We start from the raw sequence: 22,135 nt of genomic DNA, 5'->3' as shown, positions 1-22,135 counted from the left end.
AAACGCATCCAATTGACTCCATTTGTTACTTTCAATGTGAAAAGACTTTATTTTTCTTCTTTAATCTAGATTATGATATTTCCAGAGGGGACGTGCACCAACAGGTCAAGTCTCATCTTATTCAAGGCGGGTATGTACTTTTATTTCTGTAAACTAGGGACGTTTGACACTTTCCTTTCCCGATCAATACCAGTATGAGTACTCAACTCTTGAGTAGTCACCGATACTAAGTACTGATACCACTCGAACTTTTGAGAACATTTAAACAAATGCCAGATCATTTTAAAGACCTATATATCACAATATAGCATTTTCCCTTCAAAAAAAGAGTTGTAATTGTAATTAATTGCATGACTTCGCTAGTTAACTCACGATTAATCACAAATTTTATATCTGTTCTAAATGTACAATAAATAATTTTTTCCTAGGTTTTCATACTCTTGTTAACAAAAGTGAAGAAAAAAAAGTTAAACTAATGGAAATAGTTCAAATGTATTTTTGACATTTTTAACCGTCAATGGCAGTGAATGAGTTAAAATCGATTAAAATCGAAATCGTCCTGAATGTTTGTAAAAATCGAGATTTTATTTTTTGGGCCATATCGCTAACTGGTATCATTACTCGCACAGCTCTGCAATAAGCCTTCATCAGGACTCAAACTCTTTATACAGGTATTTTTTTTAAATTCAATTTGACCTTAAATAACCTTTGCCTTTTTTTGTTGTTGTAATTTCCCACTTGATAGCCACTCCAGAGACCCAACTGTTGTACACAAACAAAACAAATCCAATTTCCCGTAATATGTGCCCTTGGTGTTAATCTTTTGTCTCATTGTAACAGCGTGGCATACAGTTTATTTACGAGCATATTGTAAGCCCTTCCCTTCCTGTGTCCAAGCGCGTTTAGCTGTCAGCCGCTGTCCCCTCCTGCTCGGTCTAATCCCCCCCATTTATTCCAGTCGGTAATTCCGCGAGGGTATTGGATTGTGTATATTGTTGCCGGTGTGTTTTCTGTCTGTGTGTCGTCGAACGGCGGCGCCTCGCAGCAAAACGGACTCATTTCCTCTTTTCCTCTGCTTGGCCAGGTGCTTTCATCCCAGGGCTCCCGGTGCAACCAGTGGTTTTGCGATACCAAAACAAACTGGTAAACATCATTAACAGAAACTTTAGGACCAGCTTGGCACCCGACTCAACACGCACACACACGCACACACGTGATGTAACGGTTTCGCTCACGTTAACGTGTACTTTTGTTGAATGACTTCATGTTCTGGTCGGATGAAATTTCATCCAGCCCTTTCTTCCTTTACTCGTCTCTTTGACGAATACACACACACACACATGCGTGTGCACGCACACACACAGGTGTCACGTCTCTAAATGCACCTCACCACATGAAATATACATGATTTTACTAAGCCGGCAGATTCCCTTAAAGTTTCTCGGGTTTTCTGATCTCAACCGCTATATTTAGATGCTAAACACATGTATGTCTATTACGAGAGTGGCTCCTTGAGGATTTTTTTTTCGTCGACTAAATATAAACAAAGAATTGTATTTAAAGCCGCATAAATTTGCCTGACCACGAGCTTAATGCTAACACATAATGGGTAATACCATAGAGTGGCTAACAATTAGCATCTATGTGGGAGTGGTGCAACATTTCAACCAAATGATATTTGAGCACATTTATTGCAACTAAATATGGTAGACAGACATTATGACAATATTCATAGGTAAATGACTAACGACTGCAGTTTTAAGAAATATCGTACTGTCGTTGTACATTTATAGATTTGTGTGTGTAAGTAACTGTTATGCCTCCTGGTGGCGCAAAGTCTTTAATTGTTTTCATTCAATTTAATCATATTACTGTGTTTTAAGATACACATTTTGGGGGGAAGGCTGGAACAGATTAATGGCATTTCCATTCATTTCAATGGGGAAGGACAACTTGAGATACTGGTTTTGAGTTATGAGTAGGGATGTTCAATACCACTTTTTTTTCAGACTGATAACAGGACAGGTACTCAACTTGAGTAGCCACTGATACCGATACCAAGTACTGATACCACTAATACTTTTGATCCATAAATGACAAGATAATTTTAAAGAAAGACCTTTATATCCCAATATAGCATTTTCCCTTGAAATCGTATGAGAGTATCGAGTCCATCGGCCATCGTCACAATTACCGATACCTGGTATCAATACTCACCGATCCCTAGTTAAGAGCATGTGCACGGAATGCATTAACCTCATATCTCAAGGCACCACTGTACTAGTGTTTAGTGAATAATTGGCGTGACATGTATTCATTATACTTGTGTGCTTACCTTGTTATTGATGAACTGCTTTGGCTGATACTCGTCTCAACATGTTTTCATCCTGTCGAGCTGCAGGCAGATTGATTTCTGATTTCCCTGTCCACAATACAGCAGAAATGAATACATTCATCCAAACCAAAAGTCCCGCAGTGTACTGTTGACTTTCTCATTTAAAAAAAACAACAATTCTCTATAGTGACACTTAACTTTTTAACTGCCATTGACGGCTATAGACGTCAAAAATTCATTTGAACTATTCATTTTTCCCCCCCACTTTTGTTAACAAGAGTATGAAAACCTAGGAAAAAAATATTGTACATTTAGAACAGATATAAAATTTGTGAGTTAACTATTGAAGTCATGCTATTAATTTTAATCGTATGACGCCCCTAATTTTTAATAATCTTAAAAAAAAAAAAAGATTATTAAAAAAAATGTCTAGGTTTTCATACTCTTGCTAACAAAAATGGAAAAAAATGGAAAACTAATAGAAATAGTTCAAATGATTTTTTGACGTTTATAGGCGTCAATGGCAGTGAATGAGTTCAATAATTCTAAACGAGTCAAGTGACGGCCTTGACAAATACATATATATATTTACGTTCAATTTAAGCAGCCCGAGTCCAAGGCGGGCCCCTGTGTAACTGGAGATCAGTGCGACCCGTCTGCCCTCGCACCGTTAAAACCACAGTCGCACACAAAAGCAGCACAGTTTTCTGCTACAGCCTTGATGAAAAAGTTTGTCATTTCCTTTCTCCGCTTCGCTTCCGCAGGATACAATTTCATGGACGTGGCAAGGTCCCGGAGCGTGAGTGGAACACACCAACACAAACAGCACCATAGTACACACACATACACTGTGGACTTCCTGCTGTTAGAACCCGACTGGAAAAGAATGTGACATTGGGTCACTGAGCAGCCAGCTGGCCATAATATTGTTTGATCCAGATTTTTTTTTTTGTAAGCTCGTCTATAAAATCTGATTGACTGTCTCGCAGGTTCAAGATCCTATGGCTCACTCTGTGTCAACCTCACAATGCCATGGAGATCGAGGTGAGAATTTTTGATGCAAGAATTTGGATGGTGACTTTACTGAGTTTACTCAGCTGACATTCCGCGTTCTCAGTACTTGCCGGTTTATACGCCGTCTGACGAGGAGAAGGAAAACCCGACCCTGTTCGCCAGCAACGTCCGAAAAGTCATGGCCGAGTGAGCGTATTTACATGCAGGCCATTCTTTTGAGAAGCGTTTTTTGATTACCTTTCACGAGCTTTCCTTTGGCAGAGCGCTGGCGGTGCCGCTCACAGATCTGTCCTTCGAGGACCGGGAGATCAGTTTTTCAGATGGGCCCCTGCGCATCCAAGACCCCAGCAGCCTGCTGGAGTTCAATCTGCTGGTGCGCCGCCTGGGGTGAGTAGTATGGAGGAAATAAACTGCCAAAATCAAAAATCAAAAAAATGACTCAATAAATAAATGAATACAAGTGAAAATAAAAAAACTGATATAAAAAATATAATTATAATAAAAATAATAAATACAAATGGAAATGAAAACAATATATTCATAAATAAAAAAATACAAAAAAATAAAAAAATAAAATGAATAGTAAAAATTTATATAAAAATAAATACAAAAATAAATATAAATGGAAATAAAAACAATATATTCATAAATAAATAAAAATATAAATTACAAAAATAAAACCAATAATAAAAATAAATATAAAAATAAATACAAAAATAAATATATAAATATAATTAAATATCAATCAATAAATAAAAACACTATGCTCTCACATTTATTTATTTCATACTGCAGAGGGGCTTATTTGAAGAACATTTCGACCCGACAGCGCGTCCTCAGCATGAAATACATGTGAGAGCAGAGTGTTTTTATTTATTGATTGATATTTAATTCTATTTATATATATTTTTTATGTATTTCCAGATTTAATTTTGTTTTTTGAATCTCATTAAAAAAAAAGAAAATAAAAAATAATTAATATATATATATATATATATATATGTATGTTTTATTTGTATTATTTTTTTGTATTTAATTAGAGTAGAGCGCAGATTGAGTGGGTGTGATTAGAGTCAGGATGACGCTGACATCTCCTGGTGGCACAGCAGAATCACAACAAAGCAAGACTGAGCATTAGTTGAGTGTACTTACGAATTTTCACGACCATTGATGAATTTGGCTTCCGCTTGTTTGTAACGACAGGCTGAAGACCACAGACAGCCTGCTGAAGGAGCTGGCCAGCAGAGCCAGGAAGCTGCAAAGACATCAGCTGAATTTAGAAGACTTGGCATGCTTCCTTCACCTGCCGGTTACAAATACACTCCAGGAAGTAATCAGCCTCTTTGTTAAGGTAATTGATTAGTTATTGATACATATTGGATTTGCACTGGTGTAGAAAAGCACACCAAGCTTGCTCATATTTTTCTGTTCCTACACAAATGGCTCCCTCTAGTGGAGATTTTGTAGATTGCAAAAATTTGAGTGATAAGCGTTTTGGTTTATATTCAAACAGTTCGCAGTCTTAACATGCCTGTAACATTTTTTTTGCGTGTTAAAATGCAAGAAATAGAAATAGGACATTTGGAGAAAAAAAAAAGAGAAACCTCCTCCTGAGCACAAAAACATTTGAATTAATGGAGAAATTATTTTACTGTACTTAGGGATGGTCAATACCAGTTTTTCATACCGATACCAGTATGAGTACTTCAGTAGTAATCAATACTAAGTTCCAATACCACGACTGATTGATACCAAAAAAAAATAAAAAATTATTAATGATAAATAAATTCTTTAAAATTGCATTAAATTTATACGAGTTTCTAATTTCTGATTCCGCCATATGATACCTTGAAATAAAACTGGGTATCAGCCCAACACCGATACCTGGCATTGGTACTCGTCCTTAATTCTACTGTGTCAATGTTGCGTTTTGGGACGTCACCTAAACATAAATAATCCCCTCCCCCTGCACAGTCACCACAGCAACAAATTCATGAGCAGATGCCTTTGGGCAGCAAATATACAATGCAGCTCTGCTTACCTTGTGCTAAGACTGGGTAATTGGTAATTGAACTCAGGGATTTTTATTTATTTTTGGCTGTAATAGAATTAAGTGTAATTGCACATCCACTACAGTAGGTGGCAGTGGCGCTTTCATTGTCAGAGAGTGCAGAAAGAGAAGGAATGTTCAGTTGTCAAAGTTCACACTATTGTACATAAAATGTGCATAAAGGGAAAATAAAAAGCAATATAAAGTACATTTTGCATAAATATGTGCTCTTTATACAATGTAGCATTTCGTCGACCATTTGTTTGCGCAATCCTCTCATGTGAGATGTTTATTTTGTCCAGGATGAAGAGGGACACGTAGACATCAAACACTTTATCATTGCCTTGTCCACTATTCACCTACCATCAAGGTCAATGGAGACCCTCAAGCTGGCCTTTGAGGTAAAAGCACGTTTACCCTTTTTGTGCTTCAAAATGTATTTTATGTACTGCATTAAACAAAGAGCTCGCGTTCATGCGCAGATGTACGAGAACGAGGACAGCGGCGAGGTCCACGAAGACGAGCTGGCCTCCACATTGGAAATAATGTTGGGGGTGAAAGAAGTTGAATTATCGCTGGTTTTTATGGAGCTGGATGGACCAGACACCGGGAAAATCACATATGGTAAGAAGAATGCTTCCATTTTGAATGGGAAAAGCGCATTTCTATTGATGGTGTTATCGTACAAGGACAAACCTGTGAGACCCGCTCTCCCACTTTTCTTGTCCAGACCAACTTCATCATTTCATAGAGCAGCATCCACACTTTGTCCACGACCACCTTGACTTTAAAGACCACCCACGCAAATTCTGCATCGGCCGACCCAACACTTGCAATGGTCAGAACCACGACAAAGACAACTGAAAGCAACAATTTCAAACATTTATCTTCTCTTCCTTGCTATGGGATGCAGCAGCTCTGCCACATAAGTGCCTTTACAGCAAAGGGAGGGGGAATAATAAACACTGAATGGAAATACAAACAAGTGGCCCGGAAGGCTTTCTGGATGTATCGGAAGCACTGTGCATACTTTTCTGTCTCTCTCAGATTTTGTCTACACACCATAATTTATTTTTAGACTCATGTGCGACTTTTCTGCTTAACATAATAAACGATCTCAGGATACGAGGGTTCAACATACCATTCATTGACACCATATAAGTCAAAAATCCATTTTAGCTGGGCGAGCAGTGAATGATGTCATAGCTTGACCCCTGGCAACAAAAGTGAGTAAATGAAAATATCCACATTGAGCACAGTTAGTGCTTTCGCTCCCGAGTGTCATGTGACTCGTTGGTGTTACAATGTCTTAGCTGTGTTTAAGTGGATACAGAGAGCTCAGTCACAACTGGTAAAATTATTTTGTTACTATTAGACATTTTATTGTATTTTTTCTTCTTCTGGTAGGTTCCCTATTTTGTGAAGGCAACACTGCAAAAGCCAAATTGTATTATTATTATTTTTTTAAATAGATCAGTGCATTTTGTATCATGACTCCAATGCAAATTTGTATTTGGAATATTAAAAAATGAGTCTCAATGTCTGATGTTTCTCCCACACACACACAAAATCAAGTTTGTTTTATTAAAACAATATTTTAAATGTATGCTACTATGTTTTTCCACGAAGCAAAGTGACGTCACCATTTTTCAGTCCCCTCGTTAATCAGCTCGCTTTCATCGGAGTCCACATGGTGGCGCTAGCTCTCTTATAAATCATACACAACACGAGGCGCACGACTGCCCACCTGATGGACAGGAAAAGCATTACCTCATCCCCTTCCTTTCATTCCTCCAGGTAAAAATAGACAGATTAAGGCTTGGCTTTGATGAGAGAAGCCTACAGAGGAGGTGTGGAAGCTGGTGAGAGGGATAGAAATGGGGGGGGGGGGGGGGGGGACTAAATGGATCGTTCTGCTCCAAATCCAATTCCTAATAGCTGCAGGGAGGGTTGGTGGGAGGCAGGAGGGAGACGAAAACAGTGAAAAGTAAGGCAAGCGAGTGGGAAAGGGGGGGGGGGGGGCGCAGATATCACGTCGAACAATTAAGACCTGCCTTGAGGGTCTAAAGAAGACGCTTTGATGAGAACATATAAATTGCTCAGCGAGCAAGCGCCTCTCTGGAGTCTCCCTCAGATACTCCCGCCTCAAAGGAATCTGCAATAAAAGACGCCGCCTGCAGCCCAACGCAGAAGGAAGCGCCGGATTGTGTTCCCGGTATTCGGGGAGTCGACCCAGCGGTAAACAGGAATCGGATTGCGATCCCGCTGATGAGTCTGTGGTAATTGCAAGGTCAAAAGGTCACCCGCTAGCGCTTATGAACCTGTCCAGTCAATCAGTGCATGGGAATTGTTTCATGACAGAAAATGAAAGGGAGTATAATTATGCATGTTTATGTGAGCGAGCGTGTTGTCATAGTTATGTGGCTGATGTGGCTACCATGGCAACAAGGCTGACTTTTTGCGGTCAGTGTGTCAGTTTTTGCAAGGCAAAATCTGGTTTGAGAGTGCAACCGCACAAACATGTCATGCCCAGAATGCAACCGCACGGCTTTTATTCAGGCAAGATTTCACATGACAGAAATCTCACAAAACATCAATAAACAAAGTCACAAAGACGATAACTACTGAAATAAGGATCTCACTTGATCAAATTATGTTGTGGAAAGGCAAACACGTTAATTGTGCTTTCTGCCATCTAGTGGAAGAGCAAGTGACAAGTTTATTTTAATTTTTTTATACTTTGACAGTAGTTAGATAGTGGACAATTCTTTAGAATTTTTTATTTTATTTTTTAAATATACTGAACTGTAAAACTATAAAACAACTACGCATTATATTTAACCCTCCTCTTATGTTGTGGGTCAAATTGACCCATTTGGAAAATCTAAATAAAACAAAAAAACTTCAATTCAACTTTTTTTCTGTTGGCCTTTCGTTTGTTAAATAATAAAAACATTGCATTATGTGATTTTTTTAAAAAATAATTTAACATTAGAACGGGAAAGCTACAACAGTTTTATAGCATTGTCTTAGAAAAGTCACTTTAGCTAAATGCTAACAAACGACGCAAAACACCAAAAGTGGCTAATGAACAGTATTGGTGTATATTGGGTCCCCATTCTTCCTCGGTTCCATAAAAGAAACAGATATTTGAATATAAATAATAGAGCAAAAAATATGTAGCTAGACATATATTCCTTATCCTCTGTAAAGAATTACTCATATTACTGCGACTTAGAGGCGTATGTCCATGTCCAAGTATGTCCATAAGTATGCCCCCAAAACAGAAGGAAAGTCTTACATTATATTCAATTATGTCATTACTGTAAGTTAAAGTGCACTTTTTCATCATCATTAAAAAAAAAAAATCTTTACAAAACATTGTATCTCAAGGCACCACTGCATTAGTTTTAAAATTACAACCGGATCCGTTCCCCCACAGCCCTCAAGGTCGTTAAGGACCTTAACTGCTAAGCCAATGGGTAAGCCGCGTTGCAATCACAAGTTTTGCAGGACTTTATAAAACCTGTAAGGCGTTTTCGGACAACTTCGACAACCGCGCGCTATTTGTGCCCGTAGCCAAAGTCAAAAGTCAACTTTGACTTGATATTGTTTTGGTAGTAACTCCCATCATCCCAGTTCCGAGTAGAATCTCTGCATCGCCTGCGGAGCTTTTTGCACTCTTCTTTGGCCTTTTGGCCTCACACCGCAGACAACATTCCGACTTATCCTGCGAGGGGTTTTTGTAAGCTGCAGCCAGTTCCCCAAAAACGGAGTGATGTAAGCGTCGGGAGAAATGATGCCACTTTACATATTTTCATGGCGCAAGCAGCTTTTTTTTCCATATTCATTTCTTTGACGTGATACAAAACAGCACTGAAAATGAACATCCATATTACATACTTTTTATTTTTTATTTTTTACAAACAACCAATAATCTAGCGAGTACTGCCATCGCCAATGAGAGGCTGCAAACACTTTCACTTTTTACAGATTTAGATTACTTTATTGATCACTAAAAAGGGCAATTCTTTCAGTCACAATTTGAGGGAGACACAAAAGGAAGCCTGGTGGGTTGCCTTTTAGTGCTCCAAGTTTCTCAGATTAAATAAAAAATAAGGTAGTGGGAGGAAAAAACAAGGTTGTAGCTATTGCCCCTTTAAAGGGGGGGGGCAGCAGTATGGAACTTGGAAAAGTATATTTAATATTTTGTAAGCTACTGTCACACTATTACTACTACTGTTAACTAAACAAATTAAATACACTATTTAAATAATGTATAAATTATAATTTATTGCATGGAAAAGTTTTTTTTTTTAAATCTGAAAGTTTACATTAACTCATTCACTGCCCTAAATTCATTAAAAAAAACATTATTAAAAATTAGGGGTGACAGGCTATTAACATTTTTAATTGTAATTAATCGCATGACATTAGTTAACTCACGATTAATCACAAATTTGATATCTGTTCTAAATGTACAATAAAAAAAAAATCTAGGTTTTCATACTCTTGTTAACAAAAGTGGAAAAAAATATGAAACTAATAGAAATAGTTTCAATGAATTTTTGACGTTTATAGCCGTCAATGGCAGTGAATGAATACAAAAGAAAAGAATACTCTTGTTAACAAAAGTGGAAAAAAATATGAAACTAATAGAAATAGTTTCAATGAATTTTTGACGTTTATAGCCGTTAATGGCAGTGAATGAATAAAAAAGAAAAGAAAACATTATTAAAAATTTGGGGCGTCAGGCGATTAAAATTTGTATTCATAATTAATCGCATGACTTCACTTGTAAACTCACGATTAATCACAAATTTTATATTTGTTCTAAATGTACAATAAAAAAAATCTAGGTTTTCATACTCTTGTTAACAAAAGTGGAAAAAAATGTTTAACTAATAAAAATTGTTCAAATGAATTTTTGACGTCTGTAGCCGTCAATGGCAGTGAATGAGTTAAGTTAAATACAACTGAACTGTAGGCACTTGGGAAGTGATTCTTTTGTGTACCACTAGGGGGAGCCCACAATTTGGGAATCACTGACAAAAGGTGAATAAAAAATGATGAAAATTTATACGTGCCGCATGTTCTATTACTTATGCAAGACCTTCATTCTTTTTACCGCGCTCGGCTACTGCACGTTGCATTTAAGCTCACACTTTTCGCCAAAGACCCCACAGCATTAAAGTGACATTGTTGGGTCTGCAAAGTCTATTAGCCCTCGGAAACAAGCAGGCGGAGATGGAGCGACGCAAACCGGGTAAGATGGTGGTTGAAAGGTTCAAGGCGAGTAGCAAGAATATAAATCACAACTTAACTTGGATGGAGGGATTACGCGAGTGCAAACACGATGGAGCGCTTGTCACGAAGAGCGGGATCTTTTAGATGGCGGGTGGCTGATGGCTTTCCTGCGGGAGAGGAAGAGTAACGTGCGCAAAAGGATGGTAATGAAAAATGGTCAACCTTGGATACAAATACTGAATGTCGGTGTCATTTATTTGGAACACCATCCTCTGTTTATTTTCATTACTTTTGTAAATTGTTTAATTAATAATAATAAAATATTTTTAGAGAAAACACCCAAAGTTTGATGAAGATGATTGGATGAATTCTGTTCTGAGTTCATTAAAATATGACCTATACCCCAAAATTGCAGACCTTGACGTACTATATGACAGAATAAAAGCTTATATGATCAAATAAGAGTGACTCATCAAAAGTGGCATAGCAACTGCATATAAACTACTAAATAAAAATGACTAACATAGACACATAGCAACTGACCCCATTAGGAACATAAGGAACATAGTATTTGCATGAACATAATACATCCATAACACAATGATCCCCTGACAGGCATAAGTATAACAACACATCATAAGGGACATAGTAACCACATAATTACACCAATATGATAACACAATGGCCCCATGACCCAACCCAAAACACAATCATAACAATCTTGTGGCATCTATAGGTGATTATGAATCTTTATGGGAGGCAGGTGTCCCTATCTCATGCAAATAACAAGCGTTCACTGTAAATAATTTATAAATAACTACATAAAAAAAAATCCCTCGACTCTTTGAGCCATTTTCAGCAGTAAAAAGTTAATATTTTGTCCAGAATTAATTTGATAACTTCATTAGTTTTCATGTACAATTAAGATCTTTAAAAACAAATTTTCTACTTGCCGTCGACTGAAGATGACATCACATGTGCTGAGGAAGTAGGTAACGACCAATCATGGCTCAGTTTGCTGACCAAACTTTGAAAACAGGTGAGCAATGATTGGTCGTTACCTACTTCTGAGCACGTGATGTCATTTTTCAGTAATATATATTTTTTTAAAGGTAATATTTTTTTAAATGAAAAATAATGCAGTTATCAAATTAATTACAAATAACTTTTAAAAAAATGTTCACTTGCTGTCAACTGAAGTAGGTAACCAATCATGGCTCACTTGTTTTCTGGGTTTGGTCAGCAAACTGAGCCATGATTGGTCGCTACCTACTTCCTCAGCACATGTGATGTCATCTTCAGTTGACGGTAAGTGGAAAAAAAAAGTGCTGTTAAAGTTATTTGTAGCCTACATAAAAAATAATGAAGTCATCAAATTAATTCTGGTCAAAATATGAACTTTTTTATTGCTGAAAATGGCTCACTGAGTCAAATATACCTTCTTTTTATTTTCCAATTGAATACAAAGGAACACGTAATATGGATTGGTCGTACGAAAATAAATAAAGAAACCATCAATCCACCTCAAGCAGGCCTTGTGTCCCGTTTCAATAAAGAATCCGCTTTTTTGGTCACTTTTGGTCGTTAATCATTTTTTTTGTTTTTTTTTGTCGTTAATCACTTTTTTTGTTGCAATGACAACATTCCGCACATTCCGTACGCGCCTGCTGTTAAACCACACGACAGGCTCGGGCACGCTGATTAGAAAGCGGATGCCGCTCCAATTGATCACATCCCATTTTGCCGCCTCCCATCGCCGTCCCGTTGCCAAATGGACAGGCCTGTCAGCGGGATTGAGGCCTGCGTAAATACGTGAGCGTCCGCGCCGCCTTCAGTGCAGCCATAATTACCTCTGTCTGAGGGTAACCAACAGTGGCGGATCTCATTACGCCATGATATGGGTCGCGTCTGCATATACGGCCGCGAATACACACACACACACACGCTCATTTACATATGAATGTCTACTTTTTTTCCGCACGCGCGCGAGAAGGGCGCATGCCCGACTATCCGAGCCGCCCACGTGCGCGCACAAACACGGCATTTACATATAAAAGCGTTAATGTGCGACACACAAGTTACGTGGTTACGCACACCCGGCAGCCTATTCAAAACGAGCACATACGGGCTACTCATAAATTTAGACACTTCTGTCAGAAGGCCCTCGCCAGCAGACAGGGATATGAACCCAATATAGCATACAGAGATAAGCCGGTGACTCTGGAAGCAGAACTAATATTATTTGCACGGTGTCGAACGTTTATCAGGCGCCGCCTGCAAAGTGATGGTTCTGTGTCACTTTTGTTTAATAATGATGTGCCAATAGTAATATGCCCGCTGGCTGGAAACCCATTACAGTTCAAAAGATTATCCAAATACAATCTAATTTGGAATATTGCATTTTGACAGCCTGTGACTAGAGGAGGTGGGACGGTAATGCGATATTTTCTTTCCTTTTTAAAAATTCCAATTAACATTTTTAATGCTCAACAAAGAGATGGCCGCCGCAGACGTGCCGAGGTGTTTGACTGTGCCAAAGCTCTCGATGGTTCCAGACAAAGAAAGTTTCTTCTTGCTCAATGCAAACTTTGGATTTGGTGAGCCCGAGTTCGGTTTGACGTCAAATTGGCAAAGTGGGAGAATCCTTTGATGGTGAAGGAAAAAAAACAACAACTGTCAAACTGTTTAACTGCTTTTACACTCATCATTCTTATCAGGAACAACAAGTTGCCCTGTGGAGTCTCACCAGCCTCCCACGGCATGATAATGAGGTAATATGCAAATGAAGCTCACTGTATGGTAATTACCTCATATTTTCATGTCACGATAAAAAGCAACAATAAATCAATTTAATAGAACCTAATCATGAGCTTAAAAGAGATGTATATAGAAACATACACATCTTTTTTTTTTTGTGCTTTTTTTTTTCTTAATATCCAGCATAAAATCAAAACAATTTAGTTGGATTGTACAAAAATGTTAATCTTCAAACTGGAGAATATGTCACTTTGAGAGGACACCTGTCATAAAAACAAAAGGAGGCCATAAAGCATTATGAAGTGCCTCAACTCATTTGATGTTTTTTGTGGGTTTTTTTTATGCCAGAGCATTTAACGGCAGCTTCTGACATGAAAAGGTGGATTAAAGCAATGATAGTTATTACAAAAAACGACCAGCAGGTGGCAGCAGAGTATAAGAGATCTTCCAGGGCCATGTTGCAAAAAGCTCTTTTTGACAGTGTTTCCACCGGGAATGTGAATATTGATGAACCTTAGCTGTATTCTAATGCTAATTTCTGCAAAAACGGAAGCAGATACAAATATATATATATATATATATATAGCAATAGAACACAGTATTCTGTGGGCCTTGCAAAATCAGTCAAAATCCAGTAAAACAGCCGGGAGTGGGAGCGAAGGGGGTTTGCTTCAGTGAAAATGGCTGGGAGTGAATGAGTTAAGCAGCATTTAAAAAAAATAAATAAATATATAAATACTTTTAAAAATCAAGGTTTGTTGATGACGACCCCCTCCTCCCCAAAAAAAAAACAGTACAGTATACTATAATGTAGTGATTCTCAAAACTTTTACACTTAGCTATCAAAGTACAAGTACCGCAAAAATTAGATATTTAATTCATAAAAAGTATATTGTAAACTGCTGTAACATTACTCTTGAGTGGATTAGACTTTAGATCCTATTTGGCTGACAGAAATGTTGCTCGGAGTTCTGCAATGCCCCACTTTCATATGGTGTTCCACAGGGCTCATTTCTGGGGCTTCTTCCGTTTTCATTGTATTTGCTACTTCTGGGCATACTTTTGTCCCGCCTAGAGGAAATCAAAGCCTCGATAGCGCTGTATTTCTTGAATTTCAATGAAAAGAAAACAGAAGTTATGCCGTTTGGTCCTGCTGGCTCTTGTATATCCCAGAGAAAACATGCAATGATTGAATACTCGAGTATCAATCTTTGAGACTCACTGCTTTACTAAATGCTAAGTATCCATAATCAAGCATTGCAATATTATCATCATAACTGGCATCCACCACTAAAAATACCCTGAAAGCAAGTATTTGACTTTACATGTTGAAGCATAAAGTGAAAATGAATCGCATGCAATCTATAAATATCAGTGATGTAGCTCACCTAATGAGGCTGATGAAACCGGGTGTCGTCAACCCGACCGCATTGGCATTCATCTTCAGAGCTTCATCACGCACGGACTCATCAAAGGCTTATTGGTTGTAATGAATGATAAAGAAACTTCATCATGAATGCGGACATACTGACGCTGGACCTTCGCAGAAAAATTAGTCTGATGACATCGGATCACGCGCGTGTTGTACATGCACTGCAGCGGAGCATTGCATTGCTATTGCAAGATTGAGTCATCTTTTTGGAAGTTTGCAGGGAAGGTTCAAATGGCTTACAGTCAGGCTGGTGGCATTCATTTCCAATTAATGTACCAAATAGCACTAAGAATGCTACATACATATCAGTAATCATACCTAATTCTTGTATTTTGCTTCTCTTGATTGAACGGTATGTTAACTCGTTCACTGCCATTGACGGCAATAGGCGTCAAAAATTCATTTGAACCATTTCTATTAGTTTAACATTTTTTTCCACTTTTGTTAACAAGAGTATGAAAACCTTGAGAAAAAAATATTGTGCATTTAGAACAGATATAACATTTTTGATTAATCATGAGTTAACTAGTGAGGTCATGCAATTAATTACGATAAAAAAATTTAATCGTCTGACGCCCCTAATTTTTAATAATCTTTTATTTTCTTTAAAAATAAAAGGTATACAAATTATTATTATTATTTTTAAATTAGAGGCGTCAGGCGATTAAAATTTTTAGTTGTAGTTAATTGCAGGACTTCACTAGTTAATTTGGATAATTTTTTTTTAAAAGAAAATATTAAAAAAAAGAAAAAATTATTAAAAAATTAGAGGCGTCATGCGATTAAAAGTTTTAATTGTAATTAATCACATGACTTCACTAGTTAATAAAAAAAAGAAAAGATTAAAAAATAAAATAAAAAAATATTTAAAATTAGGGGCGTCAGGCGATTAAAATGTTTAATTGTAATTAATTGCATGACTTCACTAATTAACTCACGATTAATGACAAATTTTTATATATGTTCTAGGTAGGTTTTCATTCTCTTGTTAACAAAAATTGTTTTTTTTTAAACTTATAGAAATAGTTAAATGGATTTATGGCAGTGAATGAGTTAATGGGTTATAAACGGAACTGTTCTTGTGGCACCCATGCCAATACTTTTCTCCTCTCCGATCGACGAAGTAGCCAATCTCAGACTTCTTCTCCGACAACAGCGCGAGTCTCATGATGCTTTGCAGTCGGCGGAGCGTATCGGCCTCCATCCTCACAGGAAAGCCTTCCGCCGCTTCCACTTTTCTAGCGCATTACGCACTTACATACACTTGATAATAAAGCCGGCATGCTCAAATCATGCATGAAAACATGCGCGGCGAGTGTGAAAAGGAGCATGTTGAGAGGTAAAAATGGGTTTGCCGATGACATGTGGAGGTGAGCTCATATGCAAGCAGCATGTCGTTGTTTGGGATGGAGTTTGCTGTTTTAAATATATCGTTTTTGTATCTCTCTAGCTAAAAAGCCAAAGCAGCACAATGTACAAACGCACACGTGCATATTTAACTGTACGTGCTGTGCCCTTATTTTCCCACAAGTCAGCCAATAATAACGATGTTGCATTTATAAAAAAGCAAGAATACGTAAAAGCGCTCGGATGCACGTTCCATGTTTTTGACCATGTGACAATCATCATATCTGAAGCTGCCTCAACGAGAACTGTAAGAAGCAGCACATCCATAACACCCAAAGGTACGAGATGGAGATTTTACTGCAGCCCGTTCTTGTTAAAGGAAAGGTCATTTTGCTGGTGCTTATGATGCAGAAAAATATGCACATGCCACATCCCCAAATACCACAACACTCCGTTTTGTCAAGCAGAAGCAACACTTTATATTGTATGCAGCAACATATGAACTTATAATATTAAAATACATACATCTTGCATTATTATGGCCATTGTTGCCTGGAGGTCTAAAATAATTCAATCCTAGACAAGTATTGGCAGTGGTGAGGACAAGTGGAACCTTCACGGGGATGAGCTCATGTATTGACTTTGATTGTTTGCCTTGGCCAGACACTCAATTGCTATAGATGTGCTTTTCCCGACACCGGCAGATGCACAACTCTGAGTCATTGCAGTGGCATTAATCCAGTTTGGCAAAGTAAAACCTTGTAAGTAGTTGGACAGATACAGATGTGATGATTTGAGCCACTGAGAAGTTGAGAACTAGTGTGTCGAGTGTTTTTTTTTGTTCTGTTCTCTAAAGCTGCTTTGTATTTTTGTGTACTGCATCCAGCCCTGCTCAATGTGGTTACTTTGTATTTTTGTGCTCTGCATCCAGTAATGCTCTTTGTGGTTACTTTGTATTCTAGTGTCCTGTAACGTGGTTACTTTGTTTTTGTTTTTTTCTCTGCACCCAACTCTTCTCTCTGTGGTTACTTTGTGTTTTTGCTTTCTGCATCCAGCCCTGCTCATTGTAGTTACTTCATATTTTTGTGCTCTGCATCCAGCCCTGCTCTCTGTGGTTGCTTTGTGTTTTTTGTGTTCTGTATCCGGCCATGCTCAATGTGGTTACTTTGTATTTTTGTGCTCTGCATCCAGTAATGCTCTTTGTGGTTACTTTGTATTCTAGTGTCCTGTAACGTGGTTACTTTGTTTTTGTTTTTTTCTCTGCACCCAACTCTTCTCTCTGTGGTTACTTTGTGTTTTTGCTTTCTGCATCCAGCCCTGCTCATTGTAGTTACTTCATATTTTTGTGCTCTGCATCCAGCCCTGCTCTCTGTGGTTGCTTTGTGTTTTTTGTGTTCTGTATCCGGCCATGCTCTCTGTGGTTACTTTATGTTTTTTTATGTTCTGTATCCAGCCCTGCTCTCAGTGGTACTTTGTATTTCAGTGTTCTGCATCCAGCCCTGCCCTCTTTGGTTGCTTTGTGTTTTTGTGTTCTGTATGCGTCCCTGCTCTCTGTGGTTACTTTGTATTTGTGTGTTCTGCATCCAGCCCTGCTTCCACACCTCATGTGACAAATTCCTTTTTGATTTCTTTTTTTGTTTTTTAAATAAAGAGTTGTTGCATACCTCCCAGCTGTAGTCTTCTACTCCAGAACCAAAGATGCAGGTTTCCAGATCTGAGCACCAGCATACACCTTGTACCTGCAGTAAAAACACAAATGTATATATATATATACATGTAAGCTGAAATTGATATGTGTACATGTCAGCAGATAACACCAACATTGCTTATCTGCTGAACCCGTATTTGCCTCAATAAAAATCCTCCCATCAGGGGACTGCTCGTAAATCTTGAAACGTGTCTGTCGGATGGCCCGCTTATATCGGTGCATGCATGCAAAACCCACTGACAGCCTGCGTGGCCTTGAGGTGGCTCTATAACCAGCCCCAGATGAGGCGCACTCATATGCATACGCACATGTGTTGGTGATGCGTTTTCCCTTTGTTACTTTCATGCAGCGGTTAGATTGATTCCTTTCATTTTCTGCCGTCCTGGAAGATGCCCAGTCCTACATTTTATTGGCAGGCTATGTGAAGCCCATCCAACAAAGAAGCTATTTGTGCATGCACATGATTGGTGTTGGGATGGCCTTGTGATGGGGAATTGTGGAGATTGATTCAACATGAACCTGAGCAATAAAAAGAAGCAGATGATCCGTTATACAACAATAAGATCATATGAAATTTTTGGGTTGGTATTTTTCTTAGGTTGAAAGGTTTGGACAAATGGTTTTAAAATATTTAAACTGTGTGGAGGGGGGGGGGGGGGACTTGAAAGTGAGCAGGCGGGCTGTCCTGCCACAACACTTGTTGCCACAGGTGCCTTAAAAAGCAACTTAGTTACCTTACTCATTACTTGAAGTTATTAGTTACATTCAACAGATGCTGCTAATCTACAGAATTGACAACTGGTTCTGCCAATACTGTACTTAATTTGACGTGTGCGTTTTTAACAGTAATGTTTGAGTTTTTTTTTTTTAATGAAAACGAAAATAGACTCAACAGGATTTCCAACTTCATTACATTTTTTTTTCATGTCGTTGAAACTGTATGTGGAGTCCCAGAATATACTTCACTTTAAGCTGTAAACACTTACCAAATTAGTTTAGTTCCTCTTTCTTATTAGTATTCTATACTGCACGGTTTGATTGCTATGTGTGTTTATCTCGCAATCTCCTGCTGTATCAAACAGTGTCAGTCTTACTTGCCAACATTGAAAAGATATGAACTAAATAAATGGTGACTTTGCAAATTGTGGTCGAATTACTTCACGGGTTAAAGAGGGTATTTTTGAGTTACATGTTGCCGGCATCGCTGGCGCTGACACTTACAGGCGGCGTTTTTTTTTTCCAAGAGTTCGATTCTCTCGTGTAGCTAAATACACAGTTCATATTCACACCCTGTCAACAAACGCTGTGTAAATATTTGACCGTTTACTGGAAGCACATTAAATATGCAGACTGTCACAGATGCCAAATGAAAAGAAAACAATATGCGACTGAAGCACTGACAGGTGGAATTATAATATTATAATTGGTGCGAGTTGTAGCTATAGTGGATCACGTTCACTGCATGTTTGTCACGGTATACTCGTGTATTATATGTAAGCCAAAGATTTTTTCCCAACGCGCCATGGTGAGAGGAAGACAAAAAAAGAAAAAAAAAAGAAACATGGTTTTGAATAACCAGCTGTGCTCTAGTAGAAAAAAAAAAAAAACATTACCATGGTTACAAGTCCAGCAAGGTCAGATGCAGGAAGTAAGTGTCGGCTGTTGATTGGCTGTCAGATAATTGCACTTGGCTTTAAGAGAACGTGCAAACAGGATTCTCCCCCCACCTCCAAGCCCAATCATTTCTGCCGCCTATTACTTCCTTTATTCAGCGGCTTGGGAGACTTATTGCACGCTGTGATAAATTATGCATTGTGCTCATCTGGTAATCTTAAAAATAACCTGTGCGTCAAGTCACCGCCGCCCATAAAGCCACTGTCAATAACCTCCCAGCCTCGTCTTAATTAGCCGTGAAAAGCCTTTCATTTATTGGCTCGTCAAGCGTCTTCCGCGTCCACAATAGGTTTTGATGACTGAGGAGACTAAAGGTTTCCTTTTTTTTCTTCTTCTTGTCTCATCCTTTTCAGGGCGGTAGGAATACTGGCGGCGATCCCGGCGTGCACTTTTGACAAGCTGGCACTTCAATGGAGGGTGTTTATAATAAAAACTGTAATGCACTTTTTATACTGCAACATAAATTCCTTATCCACACAAACCGTAACTCGCGGTAGCATTCGGCTGTTTTACATTCCCTTCCTATAAAGCGATGCGTGGATATATGAAAACAGCCCATAACGTTTAGCCCGTTTATCTTTAATGCTCTTAAATGGCTCACAAACACCTTTTTAACTGCTTAATTAAAAGCTAGTTTAGGTAATTCTAAAAGGCAGGTGTTCATTGACACCACGCGCTGCATTTTAATTGCGCAATGAAACGTCCCGCCTTTAATGCGACGCCGCGGGCGCGCCGGCGGCGGCGTCGGGTTCAGGAGGTCGCCGAACCTGTCGGCGGCTGCGTTACATCACGCCCGAGCGTCAGATAATGGAGCATTAGCATGAATAATGCATGGCGTGTTGACAAGCCCAGGGGGAAACGCACGGAGTCTAAATATTCTATAAGGAGAAGAATTCATAGAATAGAATAGCACTTTGGGAAGTAATGGGCCGTCAGGTGTCACATCTTATGATGAAGAGTGCGTATATGTTGAAGTGTACTGATGTGCTGCGCAGCTCATTATTGCGCATGATGGGCTATGAAGGCTTTTTCTTTAAAAAAAACCCAACAACAACATTTTAAAGTATTCTCATTTGTCAGGAAGGTCTATTTTTGAGAACATTGTAAAGGATGCGTAATGGTCACTATAATTAGATTTCCAGACAGTGTTTGTCTGCAGGAGGTTTGCATAAAAAAAGAAAAAAAAAAAAAAAAAAAGAAGAAGAAGAAGCTGTCAGCATACCACTTTTCAAGTTGTGGACGGTTAAAATATTAATAGCAGTGAAAAATGTCTGGATGTCACTCCTATTGATCGTTACTTTGGAGAAATAATCTGGAGGCAGTGCAGTCCAAAAAATATCAAAAGTAAACAAAACAAAATTGCGAGAAGGCAAGTTTGCTGGAGGTCCAAATGAGTTTTGAGGACCAAAATAAAAACAACTTTTTATTACTATCCGCCATTTTGGTTGTTTACTTTCGCCTCAAACACTTTCAGGTCGGAACTGGGAAAAAACAACTCTGGACTTCCGACCATCCTCGAATGCAACATTAGATCCACCAGATTGTGTTCTTCTTCGTTTCTTGCCGATGTACTTCCTTTACATAATGCCCCCTGGTGGTCAGACCACATAACTGAAATACCTACTGTGATTATAACCATGCAGTTGGTTGCTAAATGTCAATAATAAATTAGGGTAAAAATTGTGTTTTACTGGTTTTGAACATAATGAATGTTTCACCTTTGAATTGGAACATTTGTGATCTGGAATTGTCGAACCTGTGCCATGACACTCTGCCATCACATTCAGATGACGTCGTCATTATACGTATATCGTTTTCAGTGAAGCTTCTGCTGCAGGGAAACACGGCGTACGCATCCCGTTTCATGTGTTAGATACTAAAACAAAGCCGTTAAAACCTGCTTTCACGAAGACCCTCAGGCATGACTTCACTGCATCTTGCCCCCCAAGAGGACACATTTCATCATCCACCTCCTGATTAGCATTTTAACGCACTGAATTCCCTATTCATTTGTACTGTATATGCCCATCCTGGGAACAACATACATATCCCTTACATAATCCTGCTAAGCATGGAGCTCCATGTATCTGTTACGGATTCTTGCATTTTCCACCATCGCTCCCTCGCATCTCAGACAAGCTGACCCAGTTTTGCTCCTTTCGCCGGAACAGACTGTTGCCTGGAGGGGCGGCTGGCCGCAACATAAGGCTGCTGCGGAACCCACTGGTTCAGAGGTCCAACACAGCGGGCTCCTTTTTCCTCGCCGTTTCCCCCTCAAGTCATTACCAAGGCTGAGAGTAGAGCGAAGGAGGGGGCGGGAGGGTTGCGATGGATGGCTTCAGGCCCGACGAGGCGCTTCCACTTGTCTGATCGTTCAAGGTCGCGGCGGGCAGATCGATACGCTGATGTATTGGCAAGTGGAGAGCTTGTGTGTGTTGAGTGCGTGCGTGCGTGTGCAGATGCTCACTTGCCGAGGGTCACGCACAGTTACTGTATTTCCGCTTCCTCTTCCTGGCGCTAGATGTCAGCAGAATGCAGCCGGGGGTATGCGAGCGCTTCATCAGCCTGAGC

The 22,135-nt window shown here is 38.9% G+C and overlaps 1 protein-coding gene and 1 long non-coding RNA gene across 2 annotated transcripts in view; one reads left to right on the top strand and one right to left on the bottom strand.

Annotated features, from left to right (window-relative positions):
• lpcat1 (lysophosphatidylcholine acyltransferase 1) overlaps positions 1-7,005 on the top strand; it is a 17,474-nt gene extending 10,469 nt beyond the window's left edge. Inside the window, exons 5-14 of the mRNA XM_086062718.1 lie at positions 70-130; positions 1,085-1,143; positions 3,100-3,134; positions 3,325-3,379; positions 3,453-3,535; positions 3,611-3,736; positions 4,553-4,700; positions 5,702-5,800; positions 5,882-6,023; positions 6,130-7,005. Of these exons, the coding sequence (XP_085918844.1) occupies positions 70-130; positions 1,085-1,143; positions 3,100-3,134; positions 3,325-3,379; positions 3,453-3,535; positions 3,611-3,736; positions 4,553-4,700; positions 5,702-5,800; positions 5,882-6,023; positions 6,130-6,263 (942 nt within the window). The 3' untranslated portion in view covers positions 6,264-7,005. The remainder of the gene's footprint in view (positions 1-69; positions 131-1,084; positions 1,144-3,099; positions 3,135-3,324; positions 3,380-3,452; positions 3,536-3,610; positions 3,737-4,552; positions 4,701-5,701; positions 5,801-5,881; positions 6,024-6,129) is intronic.
• Positions 2,339-22,135, bottom strand: LOC147157692 (uncharacterized). The gene is made up of 5 exons (XR_015091254.1): positions 22,032-22,135; positions 17,847-17,921; positions 4,502-4,604; positions 3,587-3,759; positions 2,339-2,422 (listed from the first exon to the last, which is right to left on the bottom strand). It is a non-coding gene; the product is annotated as an uncharacterized LOC147157692 (long non-coding RNA).

The sequence above is a fragment of the Leptonotus elevatus genome, chromosome 19 (assembly GCF_054856555.1).
Source record: "Leptonotus elevatus isolate MCC_2025b chromosome 19, RoL_Lele_1.0, whole genome shotgun sequence".
Taxonomy (NCBI): Eukaryota; Metazoa; Chordata; class Actinopteri; order Syngnathiformes; family Syngnathidae; genus Leptonotus; species Leptonotus elevatus.
This window is presented reverse-complemented; position numbering and strand designations above follow the sequence as displayed.